Source organism: Megalobrama amblycephala, linkage group LG11 (assembly GCF_018812025.1).
Source record: "Megalobrama amblycephala isolate DHTTF-2021 linkage group LG11, ASM1881202v1, whole genome shotgun sequence".
Lineage (NCBI taxonomy): Eukaryota > Metazoa > Chordata > Actinopteri > Cypriniformes > Xenocyprididae > Megalobrama > Megalobrama amblycephala.
In genome coordinates, this window is record NC_063054.1 from 16,264,032 (window position 1) to 16,283,908 (window position 19,877).

General features: G+C 38.1%; 1 protein-coding gene across 2 annotated transcripts; it reads right to left on the reverse strand.

The window, feature by feature from the left end:
* Positions 1 to 3,826: 3,826 nt before the first annotated feature.
* On the reverse strand, positions 3,827 to 14,092 carry thbs1b (thrombospondin 1b). 2 transcript variants are annotated; one of them, XM_048206327.1, is made up of 23 exons: positions 13,921 to 14,092; positions 13,738 to 13,821; positions 12,734 to 13,293; positions 12,574 to 12,649; positions 12,108 to 12,197; positions 11,895 to 12,004; positions 11,661 to 11,786; positions 10,770 to 10,866; positions 9,401 to 9,574; positions 9,136 to 9,312; positions 8,886 to 9,059; positions 8,674 to 8,801; positions 8,397 to 8,549; positions 8,091 to 8,309; positions 7,890 to 7,997; positions 7,302 to 7,461; positions 6,724 to 6,842; positions 5,866 to 6,100; positions 5,553 to 5,780; positions 4,875 to 5,146; positions 4,691 to 4,788; positions 4,461 to 4,600; positions 3,827 to 4,365 (listed from the first exon to the last, which is right to left on the reverse strand). In XM_048206327.1, exons 2-23 carry the CDS (start codon positions 13,799 to 13,801, stop codon positions 4,358 to 4,360), a joined length of 3,516 nt encoding a protein of 1,171 aa, XP_048062284.1. In that variant the 5' UTR covers positions 13,802 to 13,821; positions 13,921 to 14,092; the 3' UTR covers positions 3,827 to 4,357. The 2 variants fall into 2 exon arrangements, with proteins under 2 accessions (XP_048062284.1, XP_048062283.1); XM_048206326.1 differs by having other exon boundaries at positions 12,108 to 12,200.
* Positions 14,093 to 19,877: the final 5,785 nt, after the last annotated feature.

Consider the following 19,877-nt stretch of genomic DNA (forward strand, 5'->3'; position numbering starts at 1 on the left):
GGAAAATTCAACTTTGCCATCACAGGAATAAATTACATTTTAAAATATATTAAAATAGAAAACAAATTAAAGGGATAGTTCACCCAAAAATGAAAATTTGATGTTTATCTGCTTACCCCCAGGGCATCCAAGATGTAGGTGTCTTTGTTTCTTCAGTAAAACACAAATGATGATTTTTAACTCCAACCGCTGCCGTCTGTCAGTGGTATAATGCAAGTCAGTGGGAACTTGGACTATAAGAGTAAATAAAACACGACAGACAAATCCAAATGAAACCCTGCGGCTCGTGACGACACATTGATGTCTTAAGACACGAAACGATCGGTTTGTACGAGAAACCGAACAGTATTTATATCATTTTTTTTACCTCTAATACACCACTATGTCCAACGGCATTCATCACTCGATTCGTAAGGTCTGATCGCGCTCTGACAGCGGCAGTGATGTCTCGCGCATATGCTTCAATGAGTGCTAGACATCACTGCCGCTGTCAGAGCGCGATCAGACCTCACGAATCGAGTGATGAATGCCGTTGGACATAGTGGTTAAAAATCATCATTTGTGTTTTAATGAAGAAACAAAGACACCTACATCTTGGATGCCCTGGGGGTAAGCAGATAAACATCAAATTTTCATTTTTGGGTGAACTATCCCTTCAATAAAATTTTTAAAAAATATTATTGTTTTTACTCCATTTTTGATCAAATAATGCAGCCTTGGTGAGCAACAAAATAAAGAAATCCTACAACCCGAAAATATTTCAAACTACAATGTTCTCTGTAATGCGACTTATAAAGCACCCACACTTTAATTTCTTTCAGATAATCTTTTATATTTGTGTTTGAATATATATGGCTACACATTTAAAAAACCACACAGATCATTTTGGTGACAAACCATGACTTTTACCAGACTAAATTACTGGCCAAATCTCAATTGTCTTATAAAAAATCAAAATCAGCACATGCACTAAATTTAAAAATAATTCAAACATAGGAACTAAAACCTCTGTCTGTTGAACAGAGCAGTATTACCTCAAAAAACAACCTCAAGATTTATATATATAACCAGACAGTACCTCAGACATTTTAAATTTACAGCTTCTATTCATATAGCAACATCATTTTTATTGCACGTTTATTTAAGTCGTAAATATGAATGGGAGGCCTGACCACAATGTAGGAAAGTTATGGAACGCAGCCAAAAAGCAGTTTTAGAAGTAGACTTAAACTTCCCAGTAAGCAGATCATCTCCGTGATATACATCTCTCTTACAGTTTTTGCCTGTTGGAATTTTGGACAACGAATACAAAGGCCAATTTTTCAGTCTTGTGCCCAGAGATTGTCTCTGAATCTCCACAGTAACCCTGAGATCTTCTCTGATCCCTGGCCAGTGTGATATGAATGTGTTTACAGTCCCAGACCTGTCAGAGGAGCACTAAATCAGCCAGATCTGTGTTGAGTAAACCCAGAATGCCACACAGTGAAGGGAGGTTCACGCTCTCCCCACAGGCGAGTGAGGGTTTAGAAGATTAACCCCGAGGAGAGGCGCTGCTGCAACATTCCACACTTCTTCTGAAGACATGTATGCCTGTCTTCAGAAAAAGAAGGTGGACTTGTCTCAGCCTTTAACTTGGAACTAACATTGACCTAGGTCAACATAATCTATTTTAAGCGTCTTTTTAAGTCATTTATGCCATGTAGCAGTTTGCTTTCAAGCACAAGTTAGGGCCAAGGATGCCCTTTATGATCTTGTTTTATAATCACTTTGACCTTTCATGCCGTGCACAGAAAATTTCAGTCATTTAGACTTGCTTTTGCACAACTAAAAATCTCGTGAGACACAAGCATGCAGTAATAAAAAGCAGCCACAGCCAATAAACATGTGTTTTACAATGTCTATCATCTGTTTATTATTCTGAAGTATGTACCAAAATAATTGCTATAATGTAAAAATAGCATTGTGTAACTAAGTAAAAATGTTTACAGTCAAGCATCACTAATTGTACAAAAATAACAACACAATAAAGATACAAACAATGAAGAACAGAACATCCTCACGTCAGTGTGCAAACTGTTTATACAGATGGAAATGCATCCTTCTCAGGTGGCACTCCATGATAAATTATTTAAATAGCATTTATCTACACACACATGAAACAGTCTTACAAACAGAGACAACAAATAGAGCAATAATTTATCAACTTAAAAAAGAAAAAAGAAAAATGGAACTGGACATTGAGGCACTGGCAAATGTATTCCTAAAAAAAAAATTGTTGTCTCCCGTTTTACTCTATTTTCCATTGGGATGTGGGGCTGGCTGTTTGTTCTATATACTATTTACAACTTGTGCTACAGTAGCAATAAGGCAACCGATTTGTTTTCTTTAAGCAAAGGAAAAAGTATTTAAAAGCTTTTGCTTGATCAAATTACAAAACAGCAATGAGGTAATATTTGTACATTAAAGTTTTCCTTTATCTCTCTCTCTACAGAAAAGGCAAACAGGTCAGAAGATCGTCTCCTTTGGAAGTGATGGATGAATGAATGTTTCTTGACTGGAAAGGCTTGGATGAGTAGCATTGGACTATGAAGGTTACTGAAGGTTTATTTTCTTTTAAATGTTGAAATAGTTTTTTTTTTTTTTTTTTTTTTTTTTTTTTTAATGAGGCTTATCTTTAGAAAGACCCTCTCTTGTGCTTCTTGAAGCAAAATCACAGCACCGTTTTGCCAGATGAGAAAAACATCGAAAAGCATTTTGTAAGTGCTACATAAATATATAGAAGTCTGAAAGACTTGAACTAAACTTTCCCTTAGAAATTAGCGTCTCAAATAAAACCTCACATTTTATTTAAGGAGGAGACTAGAGTACTTGGTAATCTAGTATCCGTATGTGGCGAGTCATTTCCTGTTATGGAGAATCTTCAATCCATTTGCTCTTCATCCAACCTTTCATTATGCCATTTCTAATGTATTGGTAAAATGGTTTAACCATCTAGCCCTGAGAAAACTATGCCCACTAAACCATGAGTTATCTTCCGCCAGACCTTTATGAATGTACATTATACTTAAGATGAGCCTCTGTGAAGCAAAACTTTAAGATAGACAAACAGAAATGTAGATAAAAATCAATAAATGACAGAATAAGTAAATCCCCTTAGACTGTCTGCAAAAACAAAAATATTCTTTTACCTATATGATTGTTGATTGCTTCAATATCTTAAGCATTCTCATTGCATTGTTTCTAGTCAAGAAATCGGTTTAACGTTTTGATAAAATACTGAATATTATAATAGCAATCTTTGCGCTCTCTCTAAAGTAACCATAATTTGGAGATCTTTTCAGGAAGAGAGCATGAAAACACATCAGAGAGAGAGAGAATAAAGGTTTTGAAGTGCATAGCTGTCTGTTGGGAGCTCTTCCCACACAGAGCCGAATGAGGTTTTTCAGAGAGAGATCTCAGTCTTCCCAATTAAAGGATTAGTCCACTTTCAAATAAAAATTTCCTGATAATTTACTCGCCTCCATGTCATCCAAGAGGTCCATGTCCTTCTTTCTTCAGTCGAAAAGAAATTAAGGTTTTTGATGAAAACATTCCAGGATTATTCTCCTTATAGTGGACTTCAATGGGCACCAAACGGTTGAAGGTCAAAATTACAGTTTCAGTGCAGCTTCAGACTAAATTGTCATATACAATATGCTTGTGCAAGTATATAACAGTTAATTCAAACTTTGACCTGTGGAGGGCAGTAATACTCTTAGCAGCGTCTACACTGCCGGAATTCTAATAGAGAAGAAGAAGAAGAGAGCTAGTTCAAGACGAGTGTCTATGGTTAAAACGTATATAATTATTTATTTTTTTTTTTTTAAATGACCAAATTATTCCTCATCTGGCATCGTTTAAAGCCATGCACTGAAAGCTGCACTGAAACTGTTATTTTGACCTTCAACCGTTTGGGGCCAACTGAAGTCCACTATAAGGAGAATAATCTTGGAATGGTTTCAACAAAAACCTTAATTTCTTTTCAACTAAAGAAAGAAGAACATGGACATCTTGGATGACATGGGGGTGAGTAAATTATCAGGAAATTTTTATTTGAAAGTGGACTAATCCTTTAAGCAAGCGAGGAAGACTTTCTTCTGCTCTACCTGCTAATGGTGGAGGAGTTCAGATATTCTGAATCGGCAGCCACTTGGTTTCTATCCCAACCAGTGACAATTACATTGAAATTGACCACTTGCTTTCTCACTCCACCGGTGTGTGAGCAGAACAAGTAGCGTCAAATCTGTCCCTGGACTTTGCCCGGAATACATATTTATATGGAAAGGTGCATTCTTTGATAGACTTCCTGACTGTGCAATTACGCATCTGAAAATGAAGCGAAAGATAGAAAGTGTCAATATTGAGTATGTAAATAAAAGCAAACATTTATTTGGATGCTTATGCGATGTGTTGATGCTCACCTCTGCATTCGTATTTGAGGTCTGAGAAGTACACCATCTCTTGTGAGAAGACAAAGAGACCCAGTCTTCCGCCTGCGTATGTTTTGTCATAAATTCTGCCAGAATCTGCCATGATTTTTTTGCCTTCATACATGACCACTCTGAAATTTGTAGAGAAAATTTTGTTAGCACATTAAAATATATTTGTATCAATAACAATATATCCTCAGGGGATATATATTAAAATATACCTTATATGTCCAGTTCTTGGTCTATGCGTCAGGTGCCATCTGTAAGCAGTGAAGTCCTTCCATCCCACGTTCTTCGGGTCATGCCACAGCGTGCGCACCTAAAATGAATCGAGTACAGAAATGTTAGTACTCATATGACAGCTTTTAAACCTAATTTCATCACAGTGACCTTGGTGAAATGTACCTGTCCTGGAGTGTCTCCGGTGTGCCAGAGGGCGTTCCTCAGATGTTCACCTGGCCCTGTGGTGGAATTAACCACTTTGATTGACAGCCCTGAGTAACCCTGTGCCTTGGTAGGTGTGCTGGACCAGTAGGTCTGTGTGATCTGTTTCCACATGACCACGTAGAAGCGAGAGCTGGATTGGTATCCGAAAACAAAGCCGGCGTAGTCATCATCCCTCTCTGTGTTGATGAAGAACGTTCCACTGAAGTCGACTGAATTGAATTCATCAAAACCTTTAAAGAAATTTGGAAAAACAGGTCAGAATTTTGTTTGTATATGTAATAATACATATGCACGTTTTGTATTTGAATGCTTTTTTGTTTTAATTTAGTTTGTTTTGGATGCATGAAAATGTCTCAGTTTTTCCTAGTTACTTTTATTTTTATTTCAGTAGATGAAAACGTTTTCAGTTGGTTTTCATTTTAGTGTTCGTTCATGAATAATGACCAAAACGTTGCATTAACAAGCTATGGTACTTTGTGGGATTTTTCTGCTTTATTTATGATATTACTTTATATTTTACACACAGTCTAGTATTTTTCTGTGTGTGCTAGTTATTTCTATTTATTGTTGCTTAGCTGAAATTTTTAAAAATTTTCTATGCTTTTTTTTTTTTTTTTTTTTAAAGACTAGACGTACCAACAGCAATGCCGGGGTCGCAGTTGACTGTCTGAACCAGTTCTTTTCCTTGATGACGAACCACCCAGTTGGGGTCAATCTGAGAAGTGCCCTTGGGATCCAGAGGTACCATCTGGAATTTGCGGAAGTCGGTTTCACTAATGTCAAAGTTCTCAGGACACACATCATAGATATCTAGGACATTGTCCTGGTCAAAGTCATCTTTGCAGGCATCACCACGTCCATCGCCTACAAATGAATAAGTTAAACTCGTAAGTATAAATCTTTACATTAATAAATTCAATAGTTATGAATCTTCAGATGCAAAACTGACCATCAGAATCCAGTTGATCTGGATTAGGAACCAATCTGCAGTTGTCTTTGTCATCAGGGATGCCATCATTATCATCATCATAGTCACAGGCATCTCCTTTACCATCCTTGTCGTGATCAGCCTGGTTCGCGTTAGGGATGTACGGGCAGTTGTCTAGGTTGTTTTGGTGGCCGTCCTCGTCGATATCCTGGTTGCTGTCACATTTGTCTCCGACACGGTCCGCATCAGAGTCGAGCTGTTGGGGTAAGAGTGCAGAATCAGTAAGTATCATAATGCCAATGTTTTTCAAGTGAATCTCTATGGCTTTCTTAATTAAAATATTTCCAATAGAATGGGTCTTTTTCTAAAAGGTACAAAGTTCTGTCCTAGTTGGCCCATCTGTGTAGGATTTCTCAAAAAGCAATCTCATGTTCCTGAAGCTTGGCACTACCACAGTCACATTTCAGAGTCTAATGAGGAAAGGAGGGGTGCATTCCTTCTCTTCAGTTAACCATGGCACAGGTGTGATCCGCAGGGATTGAGTGCCGACAGGGCATGCATAAACCCACCGGCAAATCTCTCACTCCTCACTAATAACCATTCTTTACCTCCACATATCCTTTGGGTTAATTGAACACTAGTGAGTGTCCCTGAAAAGCCTCCTAGTGCTTTATTGTGTGGCTTTGGCTTCCAGGAGAAGAGGATTTACTCCTCCTATACATAGCTTAGTAAAGACTGCGACTACCCTCTGGGTATTTTTTTTAGCAGTGGCTCTGCAGCTGAACTGAACAGCACATAGATCTCCGAGGATTATATAATGGTTTGAAAACACCTGCAGTATTCACTCACTCGCTCTAAGTCTCGCATACATATACATACCTGGTCTGGGTTGTGTTCCAGAGGGCAGTTGTCACATTGATCACCAACTCCATCGAAATCGGTGTCCTTCTGGTCGACGTTGTACAGATACGGGCAGTTGTCATTCTCATTCAAAATACCTGACAAAAAGAATGATATTATGGTGAAGACTGAATGCTAATGATCGCTAATGTAGAGAATCTGAAGTGACGATTCTCATGAAACCCGTCAAAAATAATATCCAGGTCATATTTCAAGTGAAGCATTCATTGTTATTTTCATGACAATTAAAAGGATTTTTGTTCTCGTATTCTTATTACCATAATGCCAAAAAAGAGATTCTTGTTATTATATATTCTTAATTTAAATGTAAATAATAATAATAATAATAATAATAATGGGAATAATAAAAGAAAAAAAAGCAGGATTCATAATGATATTGAGAATTGCTGGGGTAAAATATGCTAAATAGTCCTGAAAAAAATCTTTATTTTTTATTACTTTTATTTCTTGATTATGAAGCGAAATATGGACATTTTCTCGACAGGTTTGTCAAGGAATGGCCCATGTATGGATAAACAGAGAGAGCAATTTCGTACCATCTCCATCAATGTCCACAGCACAGGCGTCACCTTCACCATTGTTGTCCGTGTCAGTCTGGTCTGGGTTACTGTTGTACGGACAGTTATCACAGCGGTCTCCCACGTCGTCGCGATCATAGTCGTACTGTCTTGGGTTGAAGATGAGTGGGCAGTTGTCCTATTTTAAAAGAGACCACAGTTGAGATGGAGAAATAAGGCAAAGCAGTTCTGCACAGGGCCCTCTCACACGAAGGTTATTACTTTTAGATGTTAGGCTTGTAATTTGGCTGCGGCTGTGTAGGTCTATTTAGAGGAGCGCAACGATAAAAGCGAGCCTTATTTTAGGATTTGGACCAAGGATAATATTGGATTAGCAAGATACACTGCAGGTCTTTCAGAAAGGTACTTCTTTGGAGGAATTTGAGGTTTGTCTCCAAGAGAAACTAAGTTTACTTTACACATTTTTTCCACGCCTCAGTCTGAATTTCAAACTGTAAGCTCATTTGGGTGGCTTACATTTTTCCTTCATTCATGCAAAATGTACAAATATTCACTTGACTGGATTGAGCATCTGTGGAATATAGAGAGTATTGCAACTATTTTTACCCTGTCATCAGGAATGCCATCATCGTCATCATCATCATCACAAGCATCACCAATTCCATCCTTGTCATAGTCCTCTTGCCCAGAGTTGGGAAGATTGGGGCAGTTGTCCTTTAAAAATAGAAGCAAATAAAAATTAACAATAGCCACAATGATGTTATTTGTATTTTTTTTTAATAACAAATGAAGCCAATATATGCCAACCTTTTTGCAGTGATAGGTTGCGTTCTCGACACACACAAGATCAGCATTAGGCCAGCCATCAAGATCAGTGTCCTCTCCACAGATGTGTCCATTTCCAGCAAAGCCAGGTTTGCACTCGCATCGGAACATAGGGTCTGAGAAATGGCCCAGGTAGTTGCAACGAGCGTTCTTATTGCAGTCGTGGCTTCCATCGAGGCAGGGATTACGAGGCGTGCACACCTGCAGCAAAGATAAATCAGTCAGCGCGCATCAGTTCATGAGCAGGTGCCCTGGTAATCTGTAATCTGTCTGTGTTCTTTCATTTACCTGTTTCTTGGCAGCAGCATCTTCCACTCCTCGACCAAATGGCTGTGGGCCGGTGTAGCGAGTGGGGCATGGCAGGCAGTTGTAGCCTGGCACTGTGTTCTCACACCTATGGACTCCGTTAAATTCAAAGCAGGCATCAGGGACTTCCTCACACTGTAATGACGAGAAAAAGAATAATTAGATTTTTGCATCTCACTACATTGTAGTAATAAGAGCATAAGCATAAAGAATTAAACATGATATATTAATAATATACTGATTTGAATTTTGACTGCACCTCATTGATATCCTTGCAGTTGATTCCATTGCCAGTGTATCCTGTGGGGCATTTTCCACATTTCCAAGAGCCATCTGGGAAGCTTGTACACTGGGCTCCTTCAAAGCATGGATTTGAAAGACATCCATCTGTGGAAAAGAACACAAGTGATTGATTTAACTCGGAAATACAGACTAGTATCATCTGAAGGGTTGAGTGACACTTTAACTCACCAATTGGACAGGCTTGTTTGTTGCAAAGCTGGCTGGCCTTTGCGTCTCCTACGCAGTCTTTGCCACCATACTTGGGTATTGGGTTATTGCAAAGACGCTTACGATTTTGGACGCCACCGCCACAGGTAATGGAGCAAGTGTCCCAGGGTGACCATGGTCCCCAGCCGCCATTGACTATGAAAAAATATACAATTAGACAAATATACCTTTCAATTAAAAAAAAAACACACTGTGCGCGGAGTTCACTTACTCGGACATGGTGATTTCTCACACCTCTCAGTTTGCCGACCTTCACCCTGGCAATCTTTGCCTTCCATCTGAGGTGTTGGGGAGTTGCAGAGACGGATGCGAGTGATAACGCCAGCACCACAGGTGACCGAGCAGGAGGACCAGGGTGACCAGTGACTCCAGCTGCCATCTTGCTTAACTGTTGAAATGAAAGATGCAAAGTGTTTCTTTTCCCCTCAACTGTGAGGAAAAACCGTAGACACTTATTGTCATTGGACACCACTCACAGCGCTTGTCACACTCCTGGAGGTAGCAGTCTCTCGTTTGCACAGACGTGCCCTCGCAGTTGTTATTGATGCGGTCGCAAGAGCGGCCGCGCTGCTGAATGCCCCTTCCACAGGACACAGAACAATGGGTCCATTCAGACCAGGGGGACCAGCCATCCTCAGCGGAGTCGCTCGCTGTCGAGAGAGCAAAACAAGACAATAGCAGAGCTATTCCTTCTTTCTAAAGCAGCAAAATGGAGAAAAGCTTTTAATACTGGGCCTTAATGGACTCAATTTAGCCTGGGCAGCTCGAGACAGAGCACTCCAGGGAACTCTGGCATGAACCAAGCAGTTGGAATGCTGGGGAAATGTCAGTGTACTTAATGCACAGGGATACCTTTGAGTCCTTCTCCAAATGTGGAAATGGTATTTGCAAACACCCTTGATTATGCCATAAGTTCAAACACTAAGGCTTATATTAATGTAAATCCTTGCTATGCATGGCAAGACCTCAAGACGTGAGGAGAATGCCGTTTCTTTTTTGAGTCTCTGCCAAACAGCACCAATTTTCCACCTCTCTTTAACCAATTTAGACAATTATGGCCATTTAGCGATTCAGTGATGCACAGAGCTCTATTGTTCCATTCATTAGTTAAACTTCAGTTGAAGTATTGTGTGACGCAACAGTGACACTGGATGTTTGGGTAGCAACAGCTCTTTCAATACAAAAGCTTTTTAAAAGTCAAAATGTTGCCTGGTTTACAATACGTTTAAGTTTACACTAAAGGTTTTTTTTTCCGCTTGTACATTTACAGTTTGTGCACTTTTAGCCTATGGGTAAGTCTCTTAAACTCACCAAAGATGCATTTATTTGATCAAAAATACAGTAAAAAGAGTAATATTGTGAAATATTATTACAATAATAAAATAACTGTTTTCTATTTTAATATATTTTAAAATGTAATTAATTCATGTGATGGCTAAGCTGAATTTTCAGCAGCCATTACTCCAGTCTTCAGTGTCACATGATGAGCAGAAAATTATTCTAACATGCCGATTTGGTTCTTAAGAAACATTTTTATTATTTTTAATATTGAAAACAGTTGTGCTGCTTAATAGACTCGTGGAAACTTTGATGAATTATTTTGATTATTTGATTTTAAATAGAAATTTGAAATAGAAATCTTTTGTAACATAAATGTCTTTTGATTACTTTTTAATAACTAGTCTTTTGAGTCCTTGCTGAAGTATTGATTTCTTTAAAAAAAATGTACTGACCCTAAACTTTTGAGCATTGGTGTATATATAGCCAATATATAAATTATATTATTAAAATGATCACAATTACAAGTGTCTAAAATTTGTTATGAAGTAGTTGAGTTGCACTTACGGGTTCCACAACGAGGGCAGCATTCCCCATCAGGCACTGTGGCATTTGCACACGGGATTAGGGGACATGAAATCTTGCGGCACACCGTTGCAGAGTTCTGCGGTTAACAAAATGACTCTCATTAATCATTTGTTAAAGGATCTGCCACAACTAGTGCATTTGGCATTAAAAACCATAGCCTCTGGCTGTAGTGCAACACCACATTCAATATTACAATTTTGATTTAAGTAAAGTGGATGACATGATTGTGGTTAAGTCTGTGTAATTAGGCATGTAAATATTACTCAGTGTTGATATGATGTGGCACTTCAGAGAAACTAGGCTGAAGGCATGTATATATTTTAAAGCCCGTAGTATACTTCGGCGGTCCGTGTCCGTGCACTGTCCGCATTATGTAACTTTCTTTCGCACACCCCATCCGCATGCAGCTAAATTTTTGAGACCACGCAGTAGGTCCGCGTACAACAGCGCATGTGCGAGTCACTTGAGCGTTTGAAAACAGCAGTCCACTTGATAGTGCGCATGCACCGAACACCTCTTTCCACGCTCACGGCCAAAGGAGTGTACTTTGAAAGAATCGCGAGATGGAGCGGAATAGGGAAAATGAAGCATACCCGGGCCTTAACACACATTCCATGAATTTAGTTTATAAGGTTTTGTTCAATTGACTGTATTGCTTTAGTTACATCCATTACCCACTTTTAATTAGAGGCCAGGCGGTTTAGGGAAATGGATACACCCAGCTTAAGTCTGCCATAATGGACAAGACTTAAGACCGGTACTGTGTATCATAGCACCTAGACTGACATTGCTCCCATCTCGCTAACACACAAATTAGTGGCTTAATGACAGAGCAGACAGGTACATGTCTGCAGGGTGTTGGGTTCTTACCTGGCAAGTGCACTCTGTGCAATCATCCACCGTCCATTCGTCCTTGTTTTTGTGCACAATTCCATTGTGAAGACAGACACCAGTATGAATGCCCATGTAATTCATGAGCACGTTTTTCTCATCCATCTGAAAACAAAACAAAAATTGGGGTTTTGATTATGTGGAGCAAGTTAATCTGCAGCACATCCATTACACAAGTTCAATATATCTACATGCAACAACTTTCCTCCTCACCACTTTGCGGAGTTCTTTGGACAGTTCTTGCACCACCACACCAAGACCTTTCAGTTCCTTGAACATGCCAGCCAGGTCCTCACATGAGAAGCCACAAATCATCTGCAGATCTACATAGGAGAAATATGCAGTTTGCAAAGTTTAAAATTGCATTCACATTCTCAACTTACGTGTATATTTTATTTGAATAGATTACTGAAAAGGAAGGATTACCTTTTGTTTTGTGGCCGGTGTAATCAGTCCTGATTGCAGGTCTGGATCCATTTATGGGATTGTCAAGGGTGATGATATCAGTCATAACTGCTGCTAGAGGAAAGGGCATTCAGGTGGCTTAAAGTTAATTATAAAAATTATTGAGCTAATGGAAAAGTTGAATGAAAAATGAATGGAAAAAAACTGATGACAGTAAATGGAGCTTAAAGTATTTATCTTATAATACTATTGTTCATTCACTGGCACACTGATGGGGTGCTTTTCTTCTTCTTTTTTTTCTATTTTCTGTTATTTTCTTTCTCAAATTGTTTAATGCCTATGTAGTCTGGCCTATTATTTATTGTTTTTAAAAGTGCTTAAATATGAATAATATTTTTCAAACGAATAAACAGTGTGTGAAACCGACATGGGGACAAAAACTGCATTTATCATCTTCTTGATTCATGTGTTTTTGCATTACACTTACAGTTTTGGCATCCTTTATTCCTCAGAATCGCTTCCAGAGTTGTTCCGAACACAAAGCGCACGTTTTGCAGCACCCCCTAAAAATCCACAAGTGATTAATGCTTCTCACTGCATTTACCATGCAAGAAGATTCATATAGTGAAGTTGAACTGACCACTCACCATGAACCTGTCCTTCACTGCGCCCTTGCCGATCCTCAAGCTCGCCACCCCCGGGGTCTCCTGAGTGAGGATTGACTGGATAGAAGCATCGAGCTCCGCTGTATTCACCTCCTCACATCCCACATAGAACTGAACCCTGTCCTCCTGCACGAAAAGAGTGATGTTTTTCCAGTGTCCCACCGCCAAGTCCGCTTCCTCGATGGACACGACCTGTTGCTTGTTTTCAGTGGAAAAAACAATGTCCAGAGTGTTGGCTTTCCCGTTGGAAATGATTTCGAAAACGGGTCCGGAGCCGTCATTCTTCTCCACGGTCAGAAGGCTTCCCCTCGTGTGCTTGAACTGCTTGAAATTGACCAGGAGCAGAAATCCTCTCTCGGCGTGAATGGAATCGATTAGGTCCCTGAAGGCGCTCTCGGGAACCGGGGGGATCAGGTCGGGGTTCAAGATCTTGTAGGCGGGACTGTACGGGTCGTCGCCTTTCACCAGGGTGACCCCGTGGTTTTTCCTCGGCACTTGGACGAGCTCAAACAAATCGTAAACACTGTTGTCGTCTCGACTTTCTATCAGGAATTCAGAAGTTAAAGAAATATCATTATAACGTGCTCAATTGTAATGAATATTTTTTTTACATTTATTACACGGTTCTTTAGAATACTTGATTCTGATTGGTCAATTCAGCGATCAAAATTTTCTTAATAAAGAACATTGCCCATAGCAACACTATACTGACCGCTCATAAGCGTTTTTTTTTTCTTTATAAAAACGAAGAAACTTAAATCAGTATTTTATTATAATGTATTTGTTTAAAAAGTGGGACAATGTACGCCAGGAAGCAAAAATAAACCCATTCATAAAACCCCTTGACCCAGTTGGAGTTTATTTTGCAATAATTAACAAGTGACTGTCAAATATTCCTATAATATGTAACAGCTAGTTATACTATAAACCATAACAGCACTCACAAACGCTAAACTCCATCAGTTTGACTAGTTTAGTTCGCTCACCTGCGACTCTCGCGCTCTCGCAGTTCCAAAGCATCAGTAGCAAAAAGATTGCAGTTGACTTCATTTTGTCACTTATTCTTTTACCTATCGGAAATCATACAGGTTAATAAAGTTATTAAAAATTCAGCAAAATGTAACCTCAACAGGCTGACCAATCAATGATTAGAAATAAGAAAAACGCACCTTCCACACGTTTAAAACAGTAGCAAATCCAGGGAAAAGTGATATAATTCCTAAGATTCACGTCAATGAAATGTTGTTTGAAAATAAAGAAATGATTTTCCTTTTTAGCAGCGATCTACAGCATTCGGTGTTCCTTTGCTGTAGTTAGAGTGGTCAATCTAACTATCACTAAAGAGAACAAAGTGCTATTTAAATAGTTTCATGACATTCCTGAGCGCGCGTCTCCTCCAATCAGATGCTGAAGGGGAAAAGGGACGAGCTTGCGTTACCTCACAGAGCGTTTGTCTGAGTTACACACGAGGGGAAAACGCACCACATTCCAACGAACACATTCCATAAACATACTTTTGATTTTCATGACCGCTGCTTCCGTTTAGTGCCTTTTTATTTGCCACAGTCCTGATTAATTTTCTATCCACGTTCAGCTTCTTTCATTGTCATTCAATAATTCCTGTTATTTCATGAAGGGACTGAAGGCTCTGTTCTACCCTTGTGTATCGTACATTTTGTATTTCAATTGTAAGGCATCTATAATAAATGACCAAAGCTACGTTTTTATGTTGAAGTGGCTACTTTGTTTTAAACAGGAAGTGTTTCTTATAAACAATACGCTTTATCTGAAGGCTCGGTACCATTCGCAGCATCTGATAGGATGCTGGTGAAGAAAAGGCTGCAGTAACACGTCTCTCCGCTAGAGGCCGTTCTGTGTTTATTTGAGCACTTGGGTCTCCCAAAATGGTTTCTAATGTTGATTTCTGTAAATGTTGCTGTTGTTTTTGTTATAGCAGCTTAAATCTATAAAATCAGTTAATAACGGAGTTTTTTGTCTCATTATATGTCACCCTGGCATGAAGTATTATAGACTTTTTTTTAGCAAAAGCACTAGAAATTAATATATATAACACAATTCACAAAATTGTTAAAAACGTAACCTTGAAGTCACCATGAAATTAAAATGGACAGTTCTTACTTTTTATGGAATACTGAAGTATTTATTATAAATGATTTATCTGTGCACATTGTTTTAAATTTAATTTGTCCTCATAATCTTCAAATCCTTCAAAATAACTTCCCCTCCCTCTTGCAACGCCTTCTCTTCTCTGATGACGTGTTTACCGGTGCATGGGCGGGACTACCTGTCACTCACATGACATCACAGCAATAGTTCCAATAGATCCAATAATTTTCCAATAGACAAAATCAAGCCCTGTCCAACATTTTTTCTTGTTTGAGAAGCTGTTAGCTGAGCAGAAAAGACAATTGCTGACTTTAAAAAATATGAAACTACTGTTTTTTTTTTTGCAAACCAATATTATAATTAATAAATGTTTAATTATTAATTTGTATTGAATAAATATTTGATAATTGTACATTTGTACAACCTTGGGACATTTTTAAAAATTGAATAAAATGAAAACTAAAAGACTTTCAAATCACATGAGCCAATATTTTATTCACAACAGAACATAACAAACATAACATTCTGTTTAAATGAAATTTCTGTTTAAACAAACACATGTTTAAACAGAAATTTCACAATTTTATGCACAAAATTAGCTCATTTCAAATTTGATGCCTGCTACAGGTCTCAAAATAGTTGGGACGGGGGCATGTTTACCATGGTGTAGCATCTCCTGTGTGAAGTGTGAACAGTGTGAAGACGTTTGGGCATCGAGGTTATGAGTTTCTGGAGTTTTGGTGTTGGAATTTGGTCCCATTCTTGCCTGATATAAGATTCCAGCTGCTGAAGAGTTCGTGCTCGTCTTTGACGTATTTTTCATTTAATGATGCGCCAAATGTTCTCTATAGGTGAAAGATCTGGACTGCAGGCTGGCCAATTCAGCACCTGGACTCTTCTACGATGAAGCCATGCTGTTGTAATAGCTGCAGTATGTGGTTTTGCATTGTCCTGCTGAAATACACAAGGCCTTCCCTGAAATAGACGTCGTCTGGAGGGGAGCATATGTTGCTCTAAAACCTTTATATACCTTTCGGCATTCATAGTGCCTTCCAAAATATGCAAGCTGCCCATACCGTATGCACTTATGCACCCCATACCATCAGAGATGCTGGGTTTGGAACTAAATGCTGTTAACATGCCTCTTTAGCCTGGAGGACATGGTATCCGTGATTTCCAACAAGAATGTCAAATTTGGACTCGTCTCACCAGGGCCAGCCCAGGCTCTGTTGTTGCCCTAGGGGAGATTTTAGATTTCCCCCCCACCCCCCATTAAAAAATTCAGAAAATGCAGATTTTTCGAAACTGTAACATAACATAACATAACATAACATAACATAACATAACATAACATAACATAACATAACATAACATAACATAACATAACATAACATAACATAACATAACATAACATAACATACTATTACTAGTATTAACATAAATAAGTAGTAAATAAATTTTGATAATAAATAAATAAATTGGACTTACAGTCACCTGAAGAATAACACAAAAATTTAATTAGAAATTAAAGTTCAAATCAACAAAATATTGCAAAAAACTATTATATTTTCAGAATTACAGAACAGATTCAAAACTGAACACGCCTGAAGGCAACAAAATAAAGGCTATATAATGTAATTTATTTGTATATGTTATCCAGCAAGCTAGCTATAACACGCTGGAAGGTGTCTAATTAGCATACTCATTTAATTTCCATTTTGTGCATACAGTGGAAAATGGCAAGCTTAAACTTAAACTAAAAATTATTTTAATTAATGAATGCTAGATTATAGTCCTAGTCATGGTCTTTTTCAAAAGACATTTAGTGCACTTTTTGGTGAATTAAAATCAAGCAGTAATGTAACTGAAATTAAAACAACATTCAGAAGCTTTCATTTATTTATTTAGTTAACTCAAGCAAAAACGTTCCACAATGTCAGTGTTGCCAGTTAAGATGTTCTAAAAAAGCTATTTCAAAATACTGCATAAACATCACGGGCTAATACACAGTGATTAACTTGTGATTCTTACCTCTGTATTGCTTTTTTTCTTCTTTGCGTCGCTTCCTGCCTTGTGCCTCTGATAATTTTCTTTTTTCACTCATTTTTTAGAAATGATACTTTTAGAGCACATAAATGGTAAAACTATTTTAACTGCGTGCACCATGCATAATTAATGCCTTATGATAATGTATTATATTTACGTCATCATGACGCAGAAAGTATTTAAATTAGTCCAACATGATGTTGTGAAATATTATGATTTTTCTTTGATGTCATTTTTTTTTTTAATTCTAACATTATTTCAATCAGTTTGATGATCGATCAGTACTAAAATTCTTAATTGTTAGTATTTGGTGTAAATGCACTTGATGGTCACAAGAGGGTGCTCTTCCAAGAAAAAAACTTTCGTGCCATGCCCTCCAGTCATTTTGTGCCCTAGGCACAAAGGCATTAGAGAGCTTTAGTTGGCATCTGCAGATGGCACGGCAGATTGTGTTTACCGACAGTGGTTTCTGGAAGTATTCCTGGGCCCATTTAGTAATGTCATTGACACAATCATGCCGATGAGTGATGCAGTGTCGTCTGAGGATCCGAAGACCACGGGCATCCAATAAAGGTGTTCGGCCTTGTCCCTTACGCACAGAGATTTCTCCAGTTTCTCTGAATCTTTTAATGATGTTATGCACTGTAGATGATGAGATTTGCAAAGCCTTTGCAATTTGATGTTGAGGAATATTGTTTCCACAATCTTTTTACGCACTCTTTCACAGATTGGAGAGCATCTGCCCATCTTTACTTCTGAGAGACTCTGCCTCTCTAAGACGGTGGTAACTAGTCCAAAGTGGCTTTTATAGCTAATCATATTACAGACCTGATATCATTTAACTTAATTAGTTGCTAGAAGTCCTCCCAGCTGAATCTTTTCAAAATATCTTGCTTTTTCAGCCATTTGTTGCCCCAGTGCCAACTTTTTTGAGACCTGTAACAGGCATCAAATTTGAAATTAGCTCATTTAGTGGATAAAAATGTAAAATTTCTCAGTTTAAACATTTATGTTATCTATGTTCTATTGTGAATAAAATATTGGCTCATGTGATTTAAAAGTCTTTTAGTTTTCATTTTATTTAAAAAAAACATTTAATTAATTAAAAAAAAAAAAAAATGTCCCAACATTTCCAGAATTCAGGTTGTATAATATTTAAAAGACATCTGACATCTTGCCCCAGCCTGACATTTAGGAAAAATAGTCAGGTCAGCATTTCAGTTAAAATCCACATCTGTAGTTGACTCTTGTCTGAATATATTTTGTGCTTTTATCATGTTCACTTATATACCCAAAGATGAACGATATAAGTCATACAAATAATTAAATCATAAGACATTTTAAAAGTCTGAAAATTTTGAAAGCATCATAAAAACTGCTACTTTCAGTCCTTATAGTCCCCATATAGCGACTAGCATGACAGTTTTTATCTGATTTGTGTATGAAAATCTATCCATATGAAGCGTAAAATGTTTGAATACACATTTTTAAGGTGAGAGAGATGGAGCTTTTTCTGCTTAAGGTTCTGCATTTTTGACCGGTTGAGTTAAGACGTGTAAAAGGGGAGCAGCCAACCATTTCCTATTCCTGCTCAAAACAGTCTATTTGGACTACGGTTTTGCTAGAGGAAGTATGCAGACTTCTAATACTTAGACCTGACGCCCACCTTGGTGGTTGTTGATTTTTCAGTGAAACATAACAAGAATTAAGACACTTCTTCAACTGAATGTGCATTTTTGCTTTTCACAGTGATGAATGTCTCATTTGTGAGCAGCTGTAGAAGTTAGTTGAAGTTTAATCTGGATGATCCTGGGAGACGTCAGACAGGGGTGTTAGCTGTATTGTTTGGAGGGTCAAAGTGATAAACCTCACCTCAGAGACCTCTCTGGACAGATGTATCTGATGATCAGCCACAAGGTCCATCATTGCTTTGTTGACTCTCTGTGCCCCGTGGCCTATTGTGCTCACAGATACGGCACCAGGTCTCAAGAGATGCTATCAGTCTGAGCGTCTGCGACATAACTGACCTAAATGGCTTCCAAAGCTCTGTCATGGAAACCATAATTTCTCCCAATGACGCACACAAGCTTCTCTAAGTTAACAGCTTCTGTGGAACTTGAGTTAACCAGCTGCAAAGATGAAGGAGAAAATATTCCAGTTATGGGACAGCTGCTTACATTTGGTGTAAAACATCATAAATAAAGACATGACTAGAAAATCCTTCCAAAACGATCACAATTTCACAGGTTTATGCATATTTTCTGGATTCTGGATTCTGTAATCATCAGATGTCTAGATGATGTCTGAGCTGTCATGACCTGCATATGTCCAGGAGAAAAATTAGTAAGATATGACCCATCAGACTGAGCAAATATCTATTCTCTGCCCAATAAATGCAGGAGGGGCAGGCGATTTCAGTCCTGTTATTACTCATCGCAGTTCCTCAAGATTTAAAAATAACCTTGCACAACCAACATTTCACCAACCTTTTTTTGTCTCTTTGCAGAAAATGCCATGGGGGTTATTTGTAAGCTTGCTCGGACACTTGCATGCACAAAAACTTAGATTAGTTTTGTGAAGTGGGTGGTTTGAGGGGGTTACAGAAGGTTTTGAGAAGTTTATTCCAGACAGAATAAACTATGAATTCTATGTGTATAAATAAAGCATGTTCCTTCTCTAAATATGTTAACCTAAAAATTCCAAAGTAGAGAAACCAATAACAAAACATTCAATGTCATTCAACAAGACATTCAAATAATAATTAGTTACTTTGAGTTTCCGATGTGTACTTATATTTTTAGAAAATATGTAATATTGATTTGTATTTGTACAAAAAAATGATAAAGTATATGTGCAGACTGTATTTAATATTGTTTTAATACTGTCAAACACACACACACACACACACACACACACACACACACACACACACACACACACACACACACACACA